This window comes from Spinacia oleracea, chromosome 3 (genome assembly GCF_020520425.1).
Source record: "Spinacia oleracea cultivar Varoflay chromosome 3, BTI_SOV_V1, whole genome shotgun sequence".
Taxonomy (NCBI): Eukaryota; Viridiplantae; Streptophyta; class Magnoliopsida; order Caryophyllales; family Amaranthaceae; genus Spinacia; species Spinacia oleracea.
The window spans coordinates 148,569,708-148,593,126 of NC_079489.1; the positions used below are offsets into that span (position 1 = coordinate 148,569,708).

Below are 23,419 nucleotides of genomic sequence, written 5' to 3' on the forward strand. Positions count from 1 at the left end.
GGATCAATATTGGTGTCTATTTATAAAGCATAAAAAAAACATTTATAAATTTATTTTATTTTTTGGTGTTGTAATATTTATTTTATGGGCATTGTAAATTTGCAATGGGTATGTATTTTTAACACAACAAATCTATGTACGTCATAAATCACATTGCAATTTTTTTAAAAAAATAACCAATAATTTTGGTCCCCATATGACACATGTCAATCTCTTCAAGCAAGATTTTGGATTTTCATTTGGTGTTCATGAACACCATGTTTTTTTTATCGGTTATTTCATGAAATGCCCCTGAGGTTTCACGAAATTCACCAAATACCCCTACGCGTTTCAAAATACATAATATACCCCTATTTAAACTTAAAGTGCACCAAATACCCCTAGACTTAACGGCCGTTAGTGCTCCGTTAGGATTACTTTACCTTTATACCCTTACTCACCCAATATTCTACATTTAACTTTTTTTTTTAAAAATAAAAAATTCATTTCTCTCCTCTTCTTCTTCTCTCTCCTCCCCTCTCTGTTGTTTGACCCGTCTGCCATCATCTCTCCATCATCTCTCTGTTTTTTCTTCTTCTTCTTGATGATTTCAACAGAAAAAAAACTTGCACAATTCTTTGCACTATCTTCCTCATATCATCATAACTCTATTTCTCCCAAAACCCAGTGCACTATCTTCCTCATATCATATCATCATCATCATCATCAATCCCATAAACTCTATTTTCTCTTTAAACCTAAAAATTTTGTGGGAGAGTAATTTCTTACCATTTAAATTCAAGCCGTTACATAATTTCGTTCAAATTTGGCTCGATTTCGTTCAAAATTGTTGAATTTTGAGTCGATTTTGCAAGCCTAACCCTTGATTTCGAATTTGGGGGTTTTAATTTGTTATTTGTTTAATGTAATTGGGCATGTATAATTGATGTTAAACACATGTATATACTCATTTTTCTTATCATATAAAAGAAGCAGCAGCAATTTCATAAGGGGTCTGATTTTTGTTGCGTGATATAGGAGAGTAGCTGCAGCGACTAGAACTAGGGTAGAGTATAGATTAGGATAGAGGAGATGAATAGAAAGCTGAATTAGTATCTGCAGATTTTGAATTTTGTTTTCAGATTTTGATTTCTTTTGTGTTTTGTTTTTATTTTTCGTTCTTGAGTTGCGATTAGGAGAAGGAATAGCAGCAGCAACATCGTAGGTAGAGGATGAGCATCAACAATTAGCATAAAATTAGAGAAATTAGAAGTTCGAATTAGAGGCCTAGTGAATCCATTCTTTCTAGTCAATCTTGGGCATATATTTCACTGTTTATAGATCTTCCAACAATTGATGATTCCTACCACGGTATTGACATCTACGGCTACCAAGATGAGCTAGAGGTTCTGGGGGTTGTAATTGGGTTTGAAGAAGGAGCCCATTTTGTTCTTCAGTTTACAGATTTGCCATTTCTTCGGGAGCTAGAGTCTCAATGGAAAGATATTCTTCAGTTTACAGATTTGCCATTTCCCGATGAAATTTACTATGGCAACCGCGTATCTGAATATGAGGATGAGCTGCAAAGTATTGAAGTAAAAGTTTCTTAAGTAGAGGTTTTCCCACTTAGTTTGGAATCTCTGTATTCACTCGTGGTGCCATCATTTGTAAAGAGATATTACAAATTTTTACACGAGTATTCCAGGGATATAATAATTCCTGATGAAGCTCACAATCCTCAAGTGTGGATACCTGACCAAAATGATTCTGACAAAGGCCAATGGATAAGTTCAAAGGTCGGCATAGGATACACTGATTATGATATGGAATTGCTCCCTTTATCTCCTCGAGCATTTGGTGTAACTGAAGTTCCTGATTAGATCATTATATGCAGTTATGGTGTAGCTGGCTAATTGGGTATTTGGTGCAAACAAATTTACAAATAGGTGTATATTGTGCAAAAAGTTTATAAATAGGTGCATTTGGTGAATTATAAACATGACTTAACGGAGGACTAACGGAAAGTCAAAATAGGGGTATTTGGTGAACAGTACGAAAAAAATAGGGGTATATTATGTATTTTGAAACACGCAGGGGTATTTGGTGAATTTCGTGAAACCTCAGGGGCATTTCATGAAAAAACCGTTTTTTTATTTCATTCTCTATCTTTCTCACTTATCTCTCTACCTCTTTTATTATTTTGTATTCACTTCTCTCTCCTAAACACCAAATCAAGGTGTTTGATAACTATGGTCTTATAAGCTTCTGGAGTAACTTTTATTATTGCCAGTTGATTTTAGTATGTAACCTCCATTGGACTTATAAGTGGACCAAACTCTCATCCTCCTTACTGGATAGCCTAGACCCGTTTCATATTTCTCTGAAATTTAACCTTAGGAAATGTATAAAATACAAATTGTATGCACAAATGCACAATTACCCCACATGCAACAAGGTAAATCTTTGGTAGATCCATTGCCAAAACATAACACAGTAACAATTTTTCATATGACTTGCACAAGTACTGATACAATCATATGATGGACAAATTATAAACTTGACAGTTGACAATACTACTCGTATTATGTATGCCTCTGAATCCCTAAGAAATTTCTTAGGAGTACAGTGCTTCGTGTATTCAATGATATTTTATGCACATTACTAGTCCTTTTCACATTTTCTCCTGAAATAAATCACATTTAAGGGAAAAAAAAGTGAGAGGATGCACCTTAATTAAATGTGCTTCCTTCATAATACAGACGACAATGCCATATACCCATATGATAAACTTTTCTTTAAGAGAAATGACATATGATACACTTAGAAATAAAAATCAAACATGTTTTTCAGTTATTTAGCCTAATTACGTTAAACATACAACACTAAAAACTTAATTAACAAAAACACAATACTAAATCAATCTTTTTAGATTAGACAACTATATCACGACGAATGTGTCGTAACAGCACAGGGATCACACTATCAGGTGAACTCAACTGAGGAAGATGACCTTCCGATGACATCACCTCAACAATGGAGTCACCACCAAGGTTCCGATGAAGGTACTCAGAAACCACCACAGGTACAGCCAAGTCTTTGATGCTCTGAATAATGTGACAAGGAACAGTCACGTGACAAAGGAGGTGTCTGAAGTCGCTTTGGAAAATGGTTTGGCCCACACTTAGGGCAATATCGGGCCGCATGTTGAATAAGGTTCGGCTGAATTCTTGGACCGCTACTGAGTCCATGTCCCCGCCCACGGCTAACGGGGCGAAACCCGAACACCAGGCCTTGTAATTGTCTTGCATTGCTTCGAAGAGTTGGTCTAGGTCTTCTTGCTCAAAGCCTCCGTAGTAATCAACATCGTTCAAGTACCTGAAATAGTGAAATATAGTTGGAGATATAAAGAGAAGAGAGGAGTTAAGAGTTTAGACAAGGCATGTGATGAATCATGTCAATTGATTTTGGATGTCCCAACTATATCACTTTGATCACTCCACTTGTTGGGATGGATTTTGTTAGGAGTAACAAAAAAACACACACACATGTGAGTTCGAAACTCATTTTTTGTCCAATTTAAAAGAAACGAACAATATACTCCCTCTGTCCCGGAATATTCGACCCGGTTTGACCGGCACAGAGTTTAAGGGACTTGAATTGACTTATTTAATTTAATAGGTAATAGTTGATAGTGGGGTATTATTTTAATGTAGTTAGTGGGAGATGGGTTAAGAGGTGGGGTTGGGGGAGAGTAGGGGTTGAATTTTTAATTATTTTTTGTATGGAGTAGGGGGTAGGTGGGTTAATAGGGGTGGAGTGAGAAATAATATAATATTGTTAGAATATTTCCATTTTTAGAAACAGGTCAAGTATTAAGGGACGGCCCGATAAGGAAAACAGGTCAAGTATTCCGGGACGGAGGGAGTAGTTGAAATACAATGTTATCGCATGTGAGTTGTACTACATGGGAGAAAAATGAAAGAAAATATTCTCTCCGTATTTATTTAAGGGGTACACTTGCATTTTCCGGCCTATTTATTTAAGAGATACACTTGCTATTTTTAGTAACTTATCAATCCCACCATCTAATTAAATAATACATCTAATTTACTCTATGACCCACCATCCTATTAAACAAATAATTTCATTAACTCATCCCACCTCCCACCCCACAAAATGACATGGTCCCCACTTGTTTACTCATTAAAATATCTATCCAACTCCACTTGCTTTATTATTTTATTTCATTCAATTCTTTTTCTTAATACTCGTGCCCGACCAAGTGTATCTCTTAAATAAATACGGAGGGAGTACCACGTAATAAGCTTGTGGAGTTATTCTCACTATTGTTAATTGGTTTTAGTGTGGAACATTCATTAGTCTTTTAAATAGACCAAACTCGGTCTCTTCCTCTTTATTGGGTTTTCCAGCTTCATTTTATATTTCTCTGAAAATTAACATGGTATCAGAGCTAGACCTGTCAAAAATCGACCCGACCCGGAAATACTGGGTCCTGAACAAGATTTTGTGACCCGTAACCTGATTTTATCCGAATCCGAGCAACCCGAAAAGTAATGGGTCAAAATCCGATCCAACCCGTTTTGGACCCGACCGATTGAAAATCGTTGTATTTATAGTAATAAATGAGATTATGAGAAAATTTAAGCATATTAAACACGTTGTTTTTACTATTATTGTGTGTGATATAATTTTAATTTTAATTATACCCCATTTTATGGTTGAATTTGACTAAATATAAACGTGTGTAGGAAAATTTGTTAATTTGTGCCCATGTTTTGTATATTTATCACCTAAATAAATGAAAATATAATGCGCGTTTTAAAAATCTCTCAACCCGTTGGATCGACCCGAACCCGAAAGTTCTAGGTCTTGAACAAACATTTGTAAACCCGAACCCGAAAGTGACCGCCCGATCTAACCCGAACCCGAAAATAGTTTTTTACAACCCGACCCGACCGACCCGTTTGACAGGTCTAATCAGAGCCCTCTTTCTGAAACTTAAGGACACTCACACGTAAGGGGTTTGTTAAACCAATGTAATCACATGTTAGTTGTCCCACGTTGGAAAAAGATGGTATAAAATACCACCTTATAAACTTGTAGAGTTACTCCCACATTGTCAATTAATTTTAGTATGAAACTTCCATGGAGCTTATAAATAGACTGAACTTTCCTCCTTATTAGGTTGCCCAAACCTATACAATATTTCTCTAAAATTTAAGAATGTGAGATACACATATGTGTTGCTTACAAAATGGTTTACATTATTAGTAATTGGATCTAAACATCATTTGTATTCCCAAATGTTGGATAACGCGATAAAAGCTTTAACAATAACACTAACGAAAATGATAAAGGTCGCAACATGAGACCTTTAAGCCGTGTCACAATGTTGACATGACATGTTTATGTGTCTTGATTTAAATTGTAAACTAAAATAGTTAACTTATATTAATATTATAACCTATTATACATGTTTCAATAAAGGTAGAAAATCTTAATATTCAAATTTGTTTCCTTCTTTATATCGAATGCCTTATTTACATACTTTGTAGTAAAAATATTGCATTGATAGTAAAAATATTCTGATAATGCATAGCTTAAGTGGCGCCTATATATACCAATCAAACTGACACGTAAGATTGCGACAACTAAATATTATCGCAGCTTGCGACCTTTATCATCACCCTAATACTAATTTCAGTTGAGGAAAATTAATTGTATCTGTTAAAAACAAAATAAAACAAAGAAAATGGGAAACCAGAATTCCCTTCCAACCAAACACAACATGCGTTTGACTCGTTAGAATAAACAAATTAACATGAACAATTTACCTTCTAACCAATTTTCCCTAATATTTAAACCTTTTAATAACCACAAAATATTCACAATTTTGGAAGTCGTGTTTTCAAAATAATTCCGAGCGATAAGTTTTTATAATATATACAAAAACCTTAAATAAGTCAACTTAGGCCTCTTAGGAGTTGGGGGGAATTATAGCAAGAAAATCCCACCCCTAAAACACCCTATTGAGATTTAATCCCACACTATCAAGGTTGTGAGGCACAACCCTTATTCAACAAAAATTAATTCATGTTTTTTTTTTTTTTAGGGTAAGAGAAATATTCGTTATGAACAACACTTGTCTCAGGTTAGCCATTAACGAATTTGATTGATCCATATATACGCGAGACCAATTTAATAAGATGACAACAAACTCCTATGAGCAATATGGATAATGGATTACATAATACAGGGTATTATTTTTTATTAAAACAACACTTATCTCAGGTTAACCAGCTAGTTACGCATGTCTAACTCTTAAACCACCCTCAATCATAACACATCTATTAAAGACTTGACTATGTGACCTCCTCCGATTCACAAGGTGAGTTCCACGCCAATTCCAGTATTCCACCAACCAGCTAGTTACGCATGTCTAACTCTTAAACCACCCTCAACCGTAACACATCTATTAAAGACTCGACTATGTGACCTCCGATTAACAAGGTGAGTTCCACGCCAATTCCAGTATTCCACCAACCAGCTAGTTACGCATGTCTAACTCTTAAACCACCCTCAACCGTAACACATCTATTAAAGACTCGACTATGTGACCTCCGATTCACAAGGTGAGTTCCACACCAATTTCAGTATTCCACCAACTTGTATTAGTTGAGTGAATCTAATATAAGAACATGATAATAAACTTCTACTATGGAAAATGGATTACAGAAGATTGAGTAAAAGAGAGTACGTTACGTACCTTGGAGAGGCAGAGATAAGAATGAGCTTAGAGAAAAGATCAGGTCGCATAATGGAAGCAATAGCACCAACCATGGCAGAAACAGAATGACCAACAAAAATACAAGAAGATAACTGAAATTCCTCCAAAATAGCCAACAAATCATAAGCATAACCTTCCAAAGTTGAGTACCTCTCAAAATCAAAGTAATCTGGGTTTGTAGTTCCAGCTCCCATATTATCATACAAAACTACCTTATATTCATCAATTAAATGAGGTACTAAATGTCTCCATACTGATTGGTCTGTTCCAAATCCATGACCTAATACTATTACTTGTATTCCTTTCCCTACTATTTTTACATTATGTGCTTCTTCCACTACTCCCATTTTTTCTTTTTCTTTTTCCTTTTTTTGGGGTATTTTGTTGCAGAGAATATGGATGACTTTTTTAATCTTTTTAGAAATGGAAGAGTTGAGATTTGGGAAGGTAGGTGGTGACGAGAAGAATTTGTAGCCACAAAGACGAGGATATTTTGTTGTTTGTTGATAAAATTGAGGAAGGTATTGGGTGCATGTGTTAAGACACGGAATATGATTGGGATTAAAGGTAAGGTTCTGATTTTGTAGATGGACAACTCACCACTCACCCACTTGATGAGAGTGAGACTGTACAATTGTATTTATATTTGATAGTGAGAGCCCTTAGGAAAAGTCCATGTTTACGGACTACTCTAAGCAACTGGACCCTAAGATGGATGTGGGCCGGCCAGAGGCCCGACACGAAAAAATCCCAGCATGGCACGGGCACGAAAAACACGGTTCAGCACAAGCACGGAGTCGTAGGTCGATTTTTATGGGAAAAAACATGACAAGGCACGACACGACTTGACCCAGCACGGCAAATCACGCTAAATTTAATAAATTAGGCTTAGGCTTAGGCACGACGGCCCGACAAGAAAGCCCGTGGTCATGGGCCCTGTTTTGAATTTTTCAGCCCGGCCCACGACCATCTTTAATTGGACCTGATTAAAAGACGGGTTGAGTTCAGCCGTTCAGGCCAGATCATAACCTAAAAATGTAACCTATTACGCCGGGTAGGGTCAAACTTTAAACCTTAAAAAAACAACGGGTTTTCGAGACGGGCTAATTTTATAACTAAAATTGAAGATTTACGTTGTCCAAAAGTTGTACAACAAATTTTTAAAATCGGGCCAAGTCTGGCTCGGGTTAGGTAAACTTTTGTACTAAAAAATTATATCCAAAACCTCCTAGTTTTCGAGCAGGGTCGGGCAAACGTACAATGGCAAAGAAATGTCATATTCGTATAGCTGGTTGTACATAGAAAATTGTCTTTCCTTCTTTCCGCAAAGGTGTTAGACTTCTGCACTGGAAAGTGGAAACCAACATCTTTAAAACACTAAATTTTGTTTTCTACCAGACTACTGGACTTAAGAATGGAGGTAGCCCAAGTAGGCCGTTTCTTTTTCAGGCCCATTACATAAAAAGAATAAGTACGACCTTACATAATTGGCCCCATAATGACTTCGCAAATTTTTGGCTATACCCGGGTACAGCCAAAGTTGGCTGTACTCCCATCCAAAACGATGTAATTTTGTGTTGTTTAAAATGAACATTAATATACTGTTACAAAAATGAACATTTACTATTTTAGAAATGAACATTTATTTATTTATTTGGAATGAACATTTACTATTTTGGAAATAAACATTTATTTATTTATTTGGAAATAAACTACAAAAATGAACATTTACTATTTCGGAAATGAACATTTATTTATTTATTTGGAATAAACATTTACTATTTTGGAAATGAACATTTATTTATTTATTTGGAAATAAACAATATAGGCGCTTGTAAAAACATAAAAGACCAATGAAATGAACAATTTCATTATGAATTTTAAAGCCAACATGAAAGAACAAACAATAAAGCAGATAATTATTATGAACAAACAAATAAACAAGAAAGAACAAATAATTCAACAAAAAAGAACAAACAATATAAAAAAGAACATAAAATTCCAGAAAAAAGAACAAACAATACAACAATTATGAACAATTTTATGATGAATTTTAAAACCAAAGAAAGAACAAACAATACAACAAGAATGAACAAACAATACAACAAGAAAGAACAAACAGTACAATAAGAATGAACAAATAGTACAATAAAAAAGAACAAACAGTCGACAAGAATGAACAAATAATATGAGCGCGTCGTTTTTGGCTCTGGCTGTACCCGGGTACAACAGTTGGCGATATTTAAGACTCGTAGCTGTCCAGCATGATTTAGCCATAGATAATTGGGTCTTGGATTACGGATGTGGTAGCCGAGTCGGGTTAGGTAAATTCTTGTGTTGAAAATGTGGTCCAAACCCACTAATTCGGTTTGGACAGGGCATGGGCCTAAGTATAGGTTCTAGGCTTCCCAAAGCCCAATTCTTGGTACGCCCAATTTTCACTTTTTATGGGCCGGCTAGTAGCTACTCTCTTTCTCAACAGATATTGTTTGTACTTTATTTTGTTTGAAATTTGTTGAGTTTTCTACCTCCGTTTCGCAATAGATGCATCATTTCTTTTTTCACGTATCCCAACATGCTTCTTTGAACATTAATATCTCTAATTGTGTGTAAGTAAAATTATAAAAAAATGATATTTGGAATCCTCACATTGACAAGAATTTAACAAGATTTCACTTGACTATGTTTGTTTGTACATAATGTGCAAAAATAATTGTCAAAGTTAGTTAATGAATAGTGTCAAAAAGAGAAACGATGCATCTATTGCGGAACGGAGAAAGTATAAAAGTGTCTATTGATTATTGACGGATCTTAAACAGTTTTATTTGGGGTGGTAGCAGAAAAATTTAGCAATATAGTATGTAATTTATACAATTATATTCACTTTTTAGAGGGGAACAAAACTTAAAATACCTAACAAAAATCTTTGTCTGGGGGACGACCCACCCTGACCATCAAGAAGATCCACCATTGAGAGTTTCACAATCAATTTATTTGGAATTTATATAGCTACGTATTTGAAAAGTATGAGCTTATTTTGTCCGAAGTAAATCAAAATACCAGTCAAAAAGAAAGAGTAAGCCAAAATAAGTTCAACAAAACAGACTTTAAATGATAAAAGTAGAAGCAAATGTTTAAAAGTGGTGATTCCTAGCAATGAAATAATTTCGAACAAATCTGGTCAAAACTTGTTTCATAAAAGAACGTCCAAACATATCACGAAAAACTGATAATGCATTTTGTAACTGAAAGAAATATTTCTCCTAGTAAGGCATCCTATGAAAGTTATAATGTGGACAACGTAATGACACAACCGGTATGACACTATGATGATTGTACAAAGCAATGTCACCTTTTTATACACGTCCAAGGTACCATTTTAATGATTGAATCCGACCTCGTTAGTCATTAGTTATTTCTTTCTTCCTAATAAAGTCAACTTCATTATATGGTGCTCTAATATGGAATCACTATATCCGTTTTAAAATAATCTTTATATTTTCTGCTTTACTATGTTTCATAATATTATTAATTATTTACATTGTGTTTTATATTATTTTTTAACATTAAAATTTAATACCTTACCCCTTTTATTCCACAACATTTATAATATTTTACTTACTTTCTCCCTTATCGGTTTATCGATCTGTATATTCACCTATATGTTTACCCACTCTTTCCTTTTTTTGTGTTAATATTTATGCAAATAGTAACCGTAAAGATTATTTTGAAACAGATGTAGTACATGATATTCTCCGTCTTTAAATAAGTGTATCACTTTGATTTTGACATTATTTATATGCTGAATTTGACTTGTTTTTCTTTCTTTTTTTTACAAAATTTATATGCTATTATACACGTTGGATTAGCTACAATGTATATGTTGGTAATATAAATATTTTATAAATTTTAAATTAATAGACCGTCAAAGTAATTAATGATCGAAGTTATATATTAACACACGTGGTACTCGTACGTACGTAGTCTACTATTTACAGTAAAATGGTAAAATACTAGAAAAACATTATTATTGTTTTTGCTAAATAATGTTGCCTTTTGTTATCCACGCCGTTGCTAGATTTTTGTAATGTGATTTCGCTTTTCTACAGCAATTGCACCACGAGAGGCCATTTTCAAGTTTCATATACAACCACAAAGCATCCAAAAAAAATAAAACTCCCTTTCACACTTTAATCATGACGACACCACCACCACCACTTCTCTAAGAACTCTATAAGAAATAATCCTATCTATCACGCATGCCTAATGCTTTTTTCTTGGGGTTATATCAAATTCAAATACATACATTTTTTAAAATCCGGGTGAATAATTCGTTGTGTTATTCACCAGGGTTTTTGTTGGTATAAAATTACTTACTTACCCGAAAAAAATCCGGGTGAATAACACAACGAAATTATGTATCGGAGTATATAATTAAGTTGCTCAAATACTACACGTACTTTAATTATTTGTTAACAATTTTAGTCATGGTAGATAGACAAGTATACACACAAATTACGAGTATTATTAAGCAAACAGACAAAGAAACCTAATTTAGATTAGCAAAAAAAAAATTTAATAATCAACTTTGATTGTAAAACAGATTCTTACCGGCAAAAGTCAAAATTTATTGTTTTTTTTTTTTGAGATAGAGTCAAAATTTATTGAGTGCGTAGTAATAATCATTAAATCAATCGAATATAACGTCATCTTAGCTTTGTGTATGTTCAATAAGGTCATGACTTGACCAAACCCTTTTTTTTACCATCCGGTTCACCATTAGGGTTAATTCGGATTCAGCGCGAGTTCTGAGTGAATAAGTCTCAGTTCCTTTTCAATTGTTGTTGTGGTATTGAACACACGGTCCTTCCTACCAATTGCAAGTTCAGCCTCAATCACCACTGAATCAACACGCGGACCAAACCATTTGTAATTTGTACGCCCTCCGTCTCTAAAAGATTGCCCCAATTTTCTTTTTAGTCAGTCCCTTTGAGTTTGCCTCATACGGAGTACCATTTATAATATGGTCCTCATATGTTTTCTCTCACCATTCTACTGTTTAAATTAGCAACATGACAAAAACCCCAACCAACTTGCTTTCGTTTGGTCTTCTTTCTCAGTAAGGTGAAAATGTTGTTTGCGACAATCTAGACCTGATCAATATGAGCTAGGCCCGTCGGGCCGGTCCGAAATCTGGCTGGGTTGGTCATAGTTTTTAGCTCGATTTTTTGGCCAGGCCCTAAAATTTAAAATGTTAACGGGTTTGGGCAACGTAAAAACTACATTTTTAGTTATAAATTTGTCCCGACACAAAAATGGTCCGAAAATCCCGACATTTTAGGCCCGAAATAGTGAGTTTGGTCAGCCAGAACCTTGGCCCGGCCCGACATACATGCTGATTTTTATGCTTCGCCCCTACCCACCTTTTGATCAGGTTTAGGACAATCTTTTAGGGACGAAGGGAGTATTTCCCTTGTCCTTCATTCGGAATTGAAAAACAAAAAAATCAGAAACTTTTGTGTAAGAACGCATACAGTTATACCATTTTTTTGGGTACTAACTAAACTAGTGTAAAACATAACTAAAAATAATAAAATCATAACTAATTGAATAATAAAATAGTTAAGATTTAAAGATAAATAGTTAAATTTATGAGTCGAATAGTTATTATTTTTTAACAAACTATTATTATCTAAAACTCATAAAATCTTAACTAATTAATCTCATTGCTTAACTAATCTGTTTCATTGTTTAACTAATTGGTTCAGTGTTTAACTATTGGTTCGGTTGCATAACTAATTGGTTTTGTTGCTTTACTAATTGATTTCCAGACTTAACTAATTGGTTTAAGTGGTTAATTAATTAGTTAAAGTGCTTAACTAATTGTTTACAGTGTATAAAAGTGTTCTAACCATTTAGAAGTCTTTACTAAAAATTTGTAAAAACTTTGACCACTGTATATTTGAAAAGATATTCTTATACTCGTATATGGAGTACTGAATATTTCTAGGGGGTTTTTATTCGACGTGCTATTCCGCTAAAAACGCCCTCATTTTAAAAGTAAAAGTACACTACTACCCCTATATAAAAAAAATCCCCCCTCCCTCCCTTGTCCCTTCCCCTCCCTCTCCAGCCCCTTTATTTCCCAGTTACAAATCACCACCACCGCCACCAGTCACCGACTCACTGCACCAAACAACTACCACTACACGACACCGCATTACACCACCACCACCACCGAAAACCGCACTACACCACCACCACCCTCACCGCGCCGCTGCTCTGTTCAAGTTCTTGGTGCTGCGTCCCAAATCAAATCACCACCTACCGCGCCGGTTTCTGCTGTCTCCCGGAGATGCCGCCAAAGAGGGGTACAATTGCCCCACCGTGCATTTCTCCGCCTTCTTCGCGTCCGCGAGTGGTGAGTTTATTTATTTTTTTAATTATACCCCTGTGCCGCACCAGAAATGGCGGCCGGAGCCATGGTTGTACCGCCCCGGATTAGCGGCCGCGACCATGGTATAACCGCAGATCTTGGGCGGCTGTACCATGGCCAAAACCGCCAATCCAGGGCGGCACAACCATGGTATCGTCCGCCAGTTTTAGGCGGCACTCTGTCTTTGTGAAAAAAAAATTCAATTTTTATTTGCAACCACCGTGTTGAATTTTTTTAAAAAAAACTATTTATTTTAGCAAATTCGAATTTATTATTTTTGCATATTCGAATTACAATTAATTATTTTTTAACAGAATTTTTTTTTCATAATTTTTTTCAGATTATTTGCTTTTCTTTTTTTACAAATAATTTTTTAAATTTTTTCAGATTTTTACAAAAAAATAATTTAACAGATTTCTTAAACTTTGATAATTTTTTCAGAATTTCAAAATTAAATAAAATGTAATTTAAATTTGTAAGAATTAATTAATTTATTTTTTGTAAAAATGCTAAGTCTGTAATACCTCAGATATAAACAAAGGTTTTTTTTTTAAAAAAAAAAAAGGAAATGCCACCCACCTTTGGTAGACGGAAACCATGGTGGCTCGCCCAGATTGTGCGGCTCCCACCATGGCTCACCCACCCCAGTTCTGCGGCTGAGCCATGGTAGGTTTCGCCATTTCTGGGCGAGCCACCATGGTCACCATCCGCCAATTATGGGCGGCATTCATATTGCAGTAAAAAAAATAAAAATTGAACCTCCGCCGACGAGGCTGCCCACATGGCCACCGACCACGACGTTGAAGGAACGTCGTCGTCCATGAGGTGGTGCGTTCAAGGTACTGGTGTCGCGCGTCAAAGTGGTGCAGAAAAGGTGGAGGACAGACGAAAAAATGGTGGAGATGATGGTGGTGCACTGGTGAATACGGTGGTGAAGATGATGGTGGTTGTGACGGGAAGGGGGTGGTGGTGACTTCAGGCTGCTGCGGGGTGGTGGTGACGGGGGTGGGGTTCGGGGAGGGTGGTTGAGACGGTGGGGGCAATGAGTAGATTTTAAAAGGGTATAATTGTCCATTTCATGTAAAATACGCGGGCGTTTTTAACGAACGAGGACGTCGAATAGCGATACACTATTTCTATTCCATGGATATATGCGGAGTAGAATGGCAGCAATGTACAAGGGGCTACGCCGCTATGGCCTAAGGGCATAGACAATTACACATGCCTAGCTAAGGAGAATCTCTGCCAAAAGAAGGTTTGCTTTGGTGAACTTGCTTCCACTCTTATAGCTAGCCATTTATATAGACGTCATCATTCTCACCTCAACTTGACCTCCTGAAATGATTGCCCACAGTGCCAAACTGATCATACCGTACATTTCAAATTGCAAATTGCAAATTGCAAATTAAAGACGTTATCACTTATCACAGTTAATACGCAGTATAATGAAATGGAGTTATGTTATACGGAGTACTTTAAAATTCGAACTAATCATACCGTACATTTCAAATACGGACCTTATACTAGTTGTATGATACACCGTAACTCCGTAGACCGTAAGTGATACTCCGTAGAAGTCTCCTTAAAAATACACTCAATTAAAAAAATTACTCAATTGTACATCTTCTCTGATTACAAAATTTATATAACAATAAAAATAATAAAAAAAAGGCATGCGGAATGTGTTGGTGAAAGAATCTGAATATCTTGATTAGAGCTAGTTTTCCCTAAAATCTAAGAATTACTTGCATGGGACAGATTCTTTAACCATTCAAATGTTCGATGATGATGATGATGATGATGATGATGATGATGATGTGACATCACTTGCTCTCCTTGTCGGATTTCGTTGTTTCTCCGTTGCTGATGTTTTTCCTGTTCCTGTTTCTCTTTCTGTTTCTGTTGTTTGTCTTCATCTCTAACTTGACTTGCAGCAGGTTGAACATTTTGGCCTTTTCCAAACTTGTTACAATTATTTGATCTAACGACAGGCACTGGCTCTATTACCCCAATTGTACATTTACAATTCTTAAAAAACCCACCTTTCCCAGTTTTTTGAATAATCTCCGATGATTGATTTATGTTATTCTTCCTCCTCTGCATCTCCAACATGAAAAACTCACTAATTTTACCGCCGTTGCCGGAAAACGATTTCCGAGCACGATCATCGTTGTTATTGTTTCCGCCTTTATTACTGCTGCTACTACTATTGCTACCGGTACTATTATTACGAGGAATCATGAAAGTCGTCTTATTACCAAAATTGTTTGTATGGTGGTTGTTGCAACGTAACTTCAGACCTTGTAGCTCAATTTCCGGTGTCCGTACCAATCCCAGCTTTAACACTTCCCACATTTTCGACTTTTTCACGGCGGGTGAGGCGGCGTAGGTTGAGTAACGGGCACCCGGGCCCAAAATCTGCGGTTTCGGGCTCGGGTACGAGTGGAATTGGTTTTGGTTTTGAACAACCTTAGACGATTTTGATACCAAAGGGAAAGTTTTGGCACTAATAGAACTACAACTACTACCACCACCACCTCCACCGCCACCGCTACCGCTACTACTGGTGGTGGAGTAATGGCTTCTAACACTGCTGCTTCGACTACTACTACTCCTCGACCCGAACCCTCTCCGATCCGGGTCGGATACCGAGATACTCCGCAACCCGGACATTGAGCTGACCGAGTTCCGGTAAGGAAGCAGTTGACCACCGGAGAAAACCTCATCAGCGGCACACATTTCACCTTCTAATGACCTTACTGACCCGACTAGTGACCCGAAATCAAAATTGAACTCCGAATTGTCATTGTCGTTCTCCTCTTTTGCTCCCTCTTCTTCATCCTTTCCCGTAGTAGTTGTTATGATCGGAAGATCGGAAAACGACAACGCTTCTTCCAATTCCCGCTCTTCTTTCTCATTGTGATCTTCCCAATGCTGGGTTTGAAAATTTTCGAATTCTAATTGGTATGATGACATGTTTTACTTCTTAAAAAAGAAAAAGATTCTGGGGTTTTCCTATAAAAAGAAAGGGAAAGAAGAAGAGACGTTTATAGGGAGGATAGAATATTAGAAGAAAGAAAGTTCAGAAGTGAGACATTCCTTTTGTGTTTAGAAAAATGACGAAAAACAGAGGGGAATGTGCCGGCCACTAGTAGAGCCGGAGTTTGGTCAATATATATATTGGTAAAAGAAAAAAAAAAAAAAACAATTGATTTGAATTTGTTTGAAAGAACTAAAGTTGGACACGTGGACGAATGATATTGGGTGCTATTTTAGTGATTGTGGTTTACGAGTTAAGACAATTTTTAGGTTGCTAACGGCTTTAGATTAGATAGATTGTGAATTGTGATATAAAGTCAAAATGAATTTATAAATCCACAAAGAAGTGGCGAACTTTTATAAATCAACCTTAAAATTTGAATAGTATACGAGTTGAGCTTATAAACCAAGTTTTAGTTAATGAGTTAAAACTTTTAGACCATAGCTCATAGGAGTAAATTAACTCAATATTAATAGTTCGAGTGAATGTCAATCAGCTAAGTTGTAAAGTATCAAGGGTGGTACATTATAAGACATGTGGTAGAATTCCGTCTATATCATTTGCCATCTTGTTTTTTGTGACTCTCTATACACAAAACATAAAAAATAAAATTGGATGTCCTAAGAGAATTTCGTCACTTGTTAAAGTATACTACGTACTACGTATGTTGCTTTGAATCATATTATAAGGTAACTATTTATATATAGATCTTTGCTTCAATTTGAGCGATGTCAAATTATTACATTAAAATTGAAGCAAACATCAAGGCAAACATTGGTCACTAACAAATTCAATTTTTTCTATGAAAAACGTCATCAAATATTTAATTGCATCCTATTTTTATAGATTTGAGAATAAATTGTAAGGCTATAAAACATCTATTCATTTATTGGAGGTTATGAAATTTGAAGATTTGAAATTGACCATGTTATCTTCAACATAACAGACCAAATTCAAAAAGTTTGAATAATGTGTAAGATATGATCTCAACATGTTCGCCAAGTTAATTAAGGTTAAAAATTCACAATTTGATCGCAACTAGTTTTATGGTTTTAACCAGTTGGACATGCTAGCTATTTCCCTTATTCCTTACTACTATCTCCATTTTAAAATGATCTTTACGGTTACTATTTACACAAATATTAAAACCAAATAGGAAAATTGTGTACAAAGATGCGTAATATAATAAAATATGGATAAAGTAAGAGAAATGTGCAAAAAGATGAGTGGCTGTAAGGAAAGAAAAAAAGAATAAAGTAAGAGAAATTAAGTGAAGAATTATAAATATCGGGTGGGGGTAAGAAGGTTAGGATAGTAAATTTTTATGTTAAAAAATAATGTAAAACAAAATGTAAAGAACGTTATGAAACGAACTAAACGAAAATTGTAAAGAACATTTTGAAAGGGAGGTAGCAGTTATCTCAACAAGACGAGGCATCAAAAGAGTAAGATCTATACCATCCGTATTAAAAATTACATTGCATAGTGATCCTACGTATAAACAAAACCGGAGTAATAATGTTTAAATTGTTGTTGTGTAAATGTACTGGAGGTCTTGGGTATGACTCCTGACAAGTCCCTCAATCCCTTATTTAAAAGTTGCACATGACCTTATAGTCCTGACGTTATCGTAACCCCGACACTGAATAATAGCGCCCCGACAATGAAGAATAGCCTAAGAAAAGATGACATAAATATTCATCATGGTTACACATAGTTGTCAGAATCTAAAAGAATAATATAGAAACCTCCTAAACCAATGCTGAAATACAATTGAATGCACATATATTAGAGGATGACATTGATCATAACATGAAGATCTATAGTTGCCATGCATGAATTAGTGTGGCCATTAAAGGTGCGATGCGATTGCACTATAAAAAGAAAAAACAAAAAAGAGAAAAAGGAAAAATATTAAAAGCGTGACGTGAGAGGATATTTGTTTATGTGGTTGGTTGATATTTTGATAGTCCAAATTAAGTTAAGCTGAGCTTTCGATCGCCTTTCATGGACGGCTTGTGAGTAGTAATTGGCATGGGGTTCGTTTCGCCTTTTCTTTCTTTTTCCTTTCTTGCTGCACGCCTTTGCCCCCTGCCCAGGGTAAAGAATGTACTACTGCTCATATGTACTATCTACATCAATTTTTTTTTCGTCGACACTACACTATAAGAAATTGTACCATTAACGACGGAAAATCCCGTCGTGAAAGGTTAATAGTGGTAGGATTTCTTGTCGTAAACCCGTCATAAAAGGGGGCCGTCGTTGGTGGAAAATCTCATCGTTAGCCTGTCGTAAAAGTTATTTGCGACGGTTATTCTCGTCTTTATTTGGTTGTTATCCCCGTCGCAAAAGGCTTCTGCGACGGGATTTTTTGACCTGTCGTTATTGGGTTTTCATTAATGATACAAATTTTTGTAGTGCTAGATTGGCCCGACATCGCACGAGCCCGTTGTAATCCTGACTTTTCATGAGAGGCATACTGGTGGTCCATCGGCCGTGTATGGACATAATCTTTTGAAAATACTAGCTAGATTAGGTCTCAGTGCATGCATGTATATTCTTACATTATTTGACCAATTTTAATAGTATTTAACTGAAGTATATATATTTATTTATCTAAAAATATTGCATCATTAATAAATCTTGAACATACATATTTAATCATCTAATACAATTTTCGTCCTACTAAGTATTATGTCCTACTAAGTACATATTTTAAATGTTTGATAAGCTGATTTGACCAAAATATTCGTTATACTAATATATTTTCCATTATTAGTATAACGAATTGACTAAAATATTACCAAAAATCATATTTACCAAATTATTACGAGCATATGAAATATAATTATTTTCATAATCTATATTCAAATATTGATTTTTACGTATATAAACAATTATTAAAAACTATAGAAAAATAAAAATAAAATAAAGATGAGATTTTTCCATATATATAAACAATTTTTTTGAGAGAAACTTTGTACCAGAAAATTACATGTGTTATTTCTGGTGTCTATTTTAATATAATTAGATAGATTGGTATGAACATAGTAAGCCGGCTTGTTATTTATCGACCCTCCTTACCGTTCCAATATTTTATTTTTGGGACACAACACAACATTTGACGTACTACACATTCTTCCTCTTAGACCATGTGCATCCTTGACCTTCGGTCAAGTGACAAATAATTCATCTCTCATCTTTCTCCTTCTTCCACCTCATATTCCACTAACTTGACATACCACTTACTTAAATCTCTTCTTTTTCTTCTACAATCTTGACTCAAGGTCATTAATTTCTTTTACCAACTTTTTTACTTTTACATATACTATATTTTAAATTCATCTACAGACACAATTATTAATTCTAACAAACAAATCAAAATGAAATTAAATTAATATTACATATAAATAAAAATGTAACGTATAACCTTAAATATACATATATAGCACAATGAAATAAAATTGATACATAACTGACTATTAATTTATGATTGTTATCATGAAAAAAAACATGAAGTATTGATTCCATGCATGCATACAGTACATGGAGGAAAATACGAATGCATTAATATTTGCATGCATACATCAAATATAAGCCTAAAATTCCGTATGCAAATGACTAATATTATGCGAGTGGCAGCTTCATGCGGTCCCACATTCAATTTTAAGGAACTTGACCTTGAGTCACATATGCGACCCGGGTCAAGTTAATAAAATTTTGACCCTCGTACACTGTCAACATTGTAGTCATTTTTTCCCTGTCAATAGTCACTTGACCCAAGCTACATGTCAAGGTTGTGTGTGTGCTCTTATAATCTGTTTTGATAAGAGTTCTTTAAGATGGGTAAGGAGAAACATCCTAAAATGCTGAATCCTTATACGGAGTATGAAATAGTAGTATACTTCCTCCGATTTTTAATACTCGCAACGTTTGTGATTTCAACACTATTCACATATTATACTTTGACTATTGTTGGTGATTTCGAAAAAAAAAAAAGAATAGATTCGGGGTCTTAGACGTAAGTTAAAACATAGTCATGTGAAATCTTGTTAAATTCGTCTTAATACGTATTTTCAAAATATTAACTTTTTATAGTTTTTGCTTGAATATAATTAAAAATTATTAGTGATAAAAGTTGTGTATTAGCATGCGTGAAAGAGACAAACGTTGTGATTAAAAATGAACGGAGAAAGTACAATAATCGGTCAATAGCTTACCCGATTTATCAAGCAAGATTATTTATGAAGTGAGGCTGTGGGAGAGAAGGGAAAGGGGAAATCGGTTCCCAAAGTCCCTCAATTGATGAAAATGTTAGAAAATAAGTTTGTAAGTAAAATAAATTGTTTCAAATCAAAATTGTCAAAAATTACTCCCTCCATTCCTAAATAAGTGTCACTTATAAGAGTGATGCGGTAATTAATAAAAATGAGAACTGTATCGCAAAACCCATACTTACCCTGGGGGTAAGTCTAGTGGATATACCCTGATTTCTGATTGGTTTTTATACAGTCCCCACTGCCATATCATCCCCAAATTTTCAACTGAATTTTCAAGTCAAATTTAAATTTGAATTTGAAAATAATATTGATTTAATTTTTTTTTCTCATGTCGATGATTCCAAGGAGAGGGTCAGGAGAAAGAAATCTTGGAAGAGCAGAGACTGAAGGAGAAAGGTTGTAGAGAGAGAACATTCGAAAGAAGGAAAAGCCACCTACACCACTACCTCGTCAACGAACCCCAACCGCCACCACCAGTCATGGCATACAAATCGGCCAAAACGACCCAACAAATCTAACCCTGACACCAACTTCTGTCACGCGGTACGGATACGTATTCAAATGGTCGAGTTTGTCCATGAAAACTCCAGATCTAGTGTTTTGACGGTCGAATTTCACCATAAAATCCGGTGTTGGGCGGGCGACGTTAATAAGTGATTTGGTATGTTTTATTTCATTTATATTTTTTTATGAATTAATTTGGGGTTTTATTGTATTTTTCCGATTGGGTCTGTTGTTGATTGATACGGAGTAGCGTGTGGATTTGAATATCGATTTTTTTTTTCTGAAACCGTTAATCAGTATATGAATTCAATTTCTAAGGTTAAAAGTTCAATTACTGATTAATTAATCGGCTATTCAGACATAATATTTCACCATAGTCAACTGACACTCCATTGTATTCAAATGTCAAATGCAGTTGGAAAAGAGATTGTCGATTTGTGCTTAGCCTGCATCATAAAGCTCGCTCATAACTGCGCTAGTGTTTAAGGCTTCTAGTTTTCCATGTTGTTGGTGGTGGACTGGTAGTACTGGTATACCAAAACACCACGTGCTGCTATCTCCGAGTTGCGATTCCATATCATCCACGAGGAGCCTTTTACTATGCATGATATGAAGGTTTGTAAATTAACCATTGTATGCTTCCTTTCTTATTTTCTTTATGGAAGTGCCATATAATTTTGAAAATTAAGCTAAATTCTTGAATTATTTCAATCACTGACATTTCACTTAGCTTAGTATCATTTTTTCAGAAAATTAATTCCAAATGTTCAAAATTATTGTTATAAAGTTAGATATTGCAACATTGAAGTATATTTGGGGGCTGCTGTAATGTTTGGTTTCTAGTTCCAGTTGCTAGTTTGTTAGATTGGTAGCAATGCTGATTTCATGAACCTTTTTTTTTGATAATAAAGGAAATAGAATTAATTAGAAGAAGGGTATTAATAAAGCGCAAGAAAGTCCTTTGTTTTGCTTAATCAAGCTTGTACGTTTTAGACCCTCCCCCGGGTGGTATTATTTTCTATCTAGATGACGTTAATCTATCTAGATGATGTTAATCTTGCGTATTTTGCATCTAATGCTGACTGCATTGGGTCTTTGCACAATTATGTTGTAATTCCTGTAACTGATAATGTCCAAAGGGTTTACATCGAGTTGGTGTTGGCCCCCTCTTGGCCTCTTCCAATTGATTTCATGACCTTGACTCATTGTTTGGTCTTAATAAGCAGCATCATACCAGCAGTGTTGATGTAGTCTGATCCAAGTTGTTGTGACTTGTGATGGCTTCGGTTCTGTTCTGGTGGTTCTCTTACTCACCTAAGTAGTTGGTTTTAGATGGTTGAATGCTAGATTTATTGTATTTATTACTATTCTCTCACTAACTTCTTATTTTTGTTTGATAGGTTTTCAAAAATGTGAAGAAGCCTACCCAACAATACGATTATATTTGGAACTTAGATATCATTTTTTTTTTTGGTATCAATTTGATTAAGTTTTAGGAACCTATATATGAGAGGATATTGAACAAGTGTGGATGATTATTTATAAGGGCTCAATTTATATTTTTAGACTTTCTTAGAAGAATTATAAGCACGTTTAAAGTACGTGAAATTGAAATTGAATAATATTGGAGTTTTTTTTTTGCGACACTTAATTATTTTAATATGGAGAATATATATAGTTTCTTGATTGTTTTTGGAAATTGTAAGTATTTCTTTTAGTATGATGTATGAAAAAGTAAAATTAGAAAGAATCATCTACTTGAATAAAGTACTAAAATCTTGAGAGCTCCCTAAAGATTTTTGACTTGGTTATAATTTGAAAGTACATAATTTGGATAGGTAGATTTTGATTTGGACTTAATGGTTCTTACCTGGATGTACGTAATCTAGATAAATCAACTTTGACTTGGACATGTGGACATGGTGTGTATAGATCTGTTTTAATCTAGACATGGTGTTGATAGATCTGTTTTAATCTGGACATGATTAAGGAATATCTTATAATGTGGTCTGATCTGATGTGAAGTACATAGTAACTATAATATCCTAGAATAAGGTGAACTAAACATAGCTTATTTAAACCCCTTAATGAATAACGTTAAGACACTTTTGAGAAATACGTGTAAAGTTATCCTTATCGTATTGAACCATCTCAATGACATATTTAGACTTAGCAAATCAACCAACTTTTATTTCTAATTATTTTGAATTAATTTAGTAATAGTATAATATTTGTTTTAATATGAAAATACTGGTTTTGCTAGTATGTTTTAGTTTATCTTTATGTAAAAACAATAAATTTGTATATGCAAAGTGTTTTTCTAAACTTCTTTTTACAAAAATACACAAGCAAAATATAAGGCCAGTGGAAAA

At 34.8% G+C, this 23,419-nt stretch overlaps 2 protein-coding genes across 2 annotated transcripts; both read right to left on the minus strand.

Moving 5' to 3' along the window:
• Positions 1 to 2,752: 2,752 nt before the first annotated feature.
• On the minus strand, positions 2,753 to 7,341 carry LOC110804317 (probable esterase KAI2). Its single transcript, XM_022009889.2, has 2 exons — positions 6,767 to 7,341; positions 2,753 to 3,354 (listed from the first exon to the last, which is right to left on the minus strand). Exons 1-2 carry the CDS (start codon positions 7,132 to 7,134, stop codon positions 2,910 to 2,912), a joined length of 813 nt encoding a protein of 270 aa, XP_021865581.1. The 5' UTR covers positions 7,135 to 7,341; the 3' UTR covers positions 2,753 to 2,909.
• Positions 7,342 to 14,800: 7,459 nt separating this feature from the next.
• On the minus strand, positions 14,801 to 16,395 carry LOC110804319 (uncharacterized). The gene has a single exon (XM_022009891.2). It carries the CDS (start codon positions 16,197 to 16,199, stop codon positions 14,958 to 14,960), a length of 1,242 nt encoding a protein of 413 aa, XP_021865583.1. The 5' UTR covers positions 16,200 to 16,395; the 3' UTR covers positions 14,801 to 14,957.
• Positions 16,396 to 23,419: the final 7,024 nt, after the last annotated feature.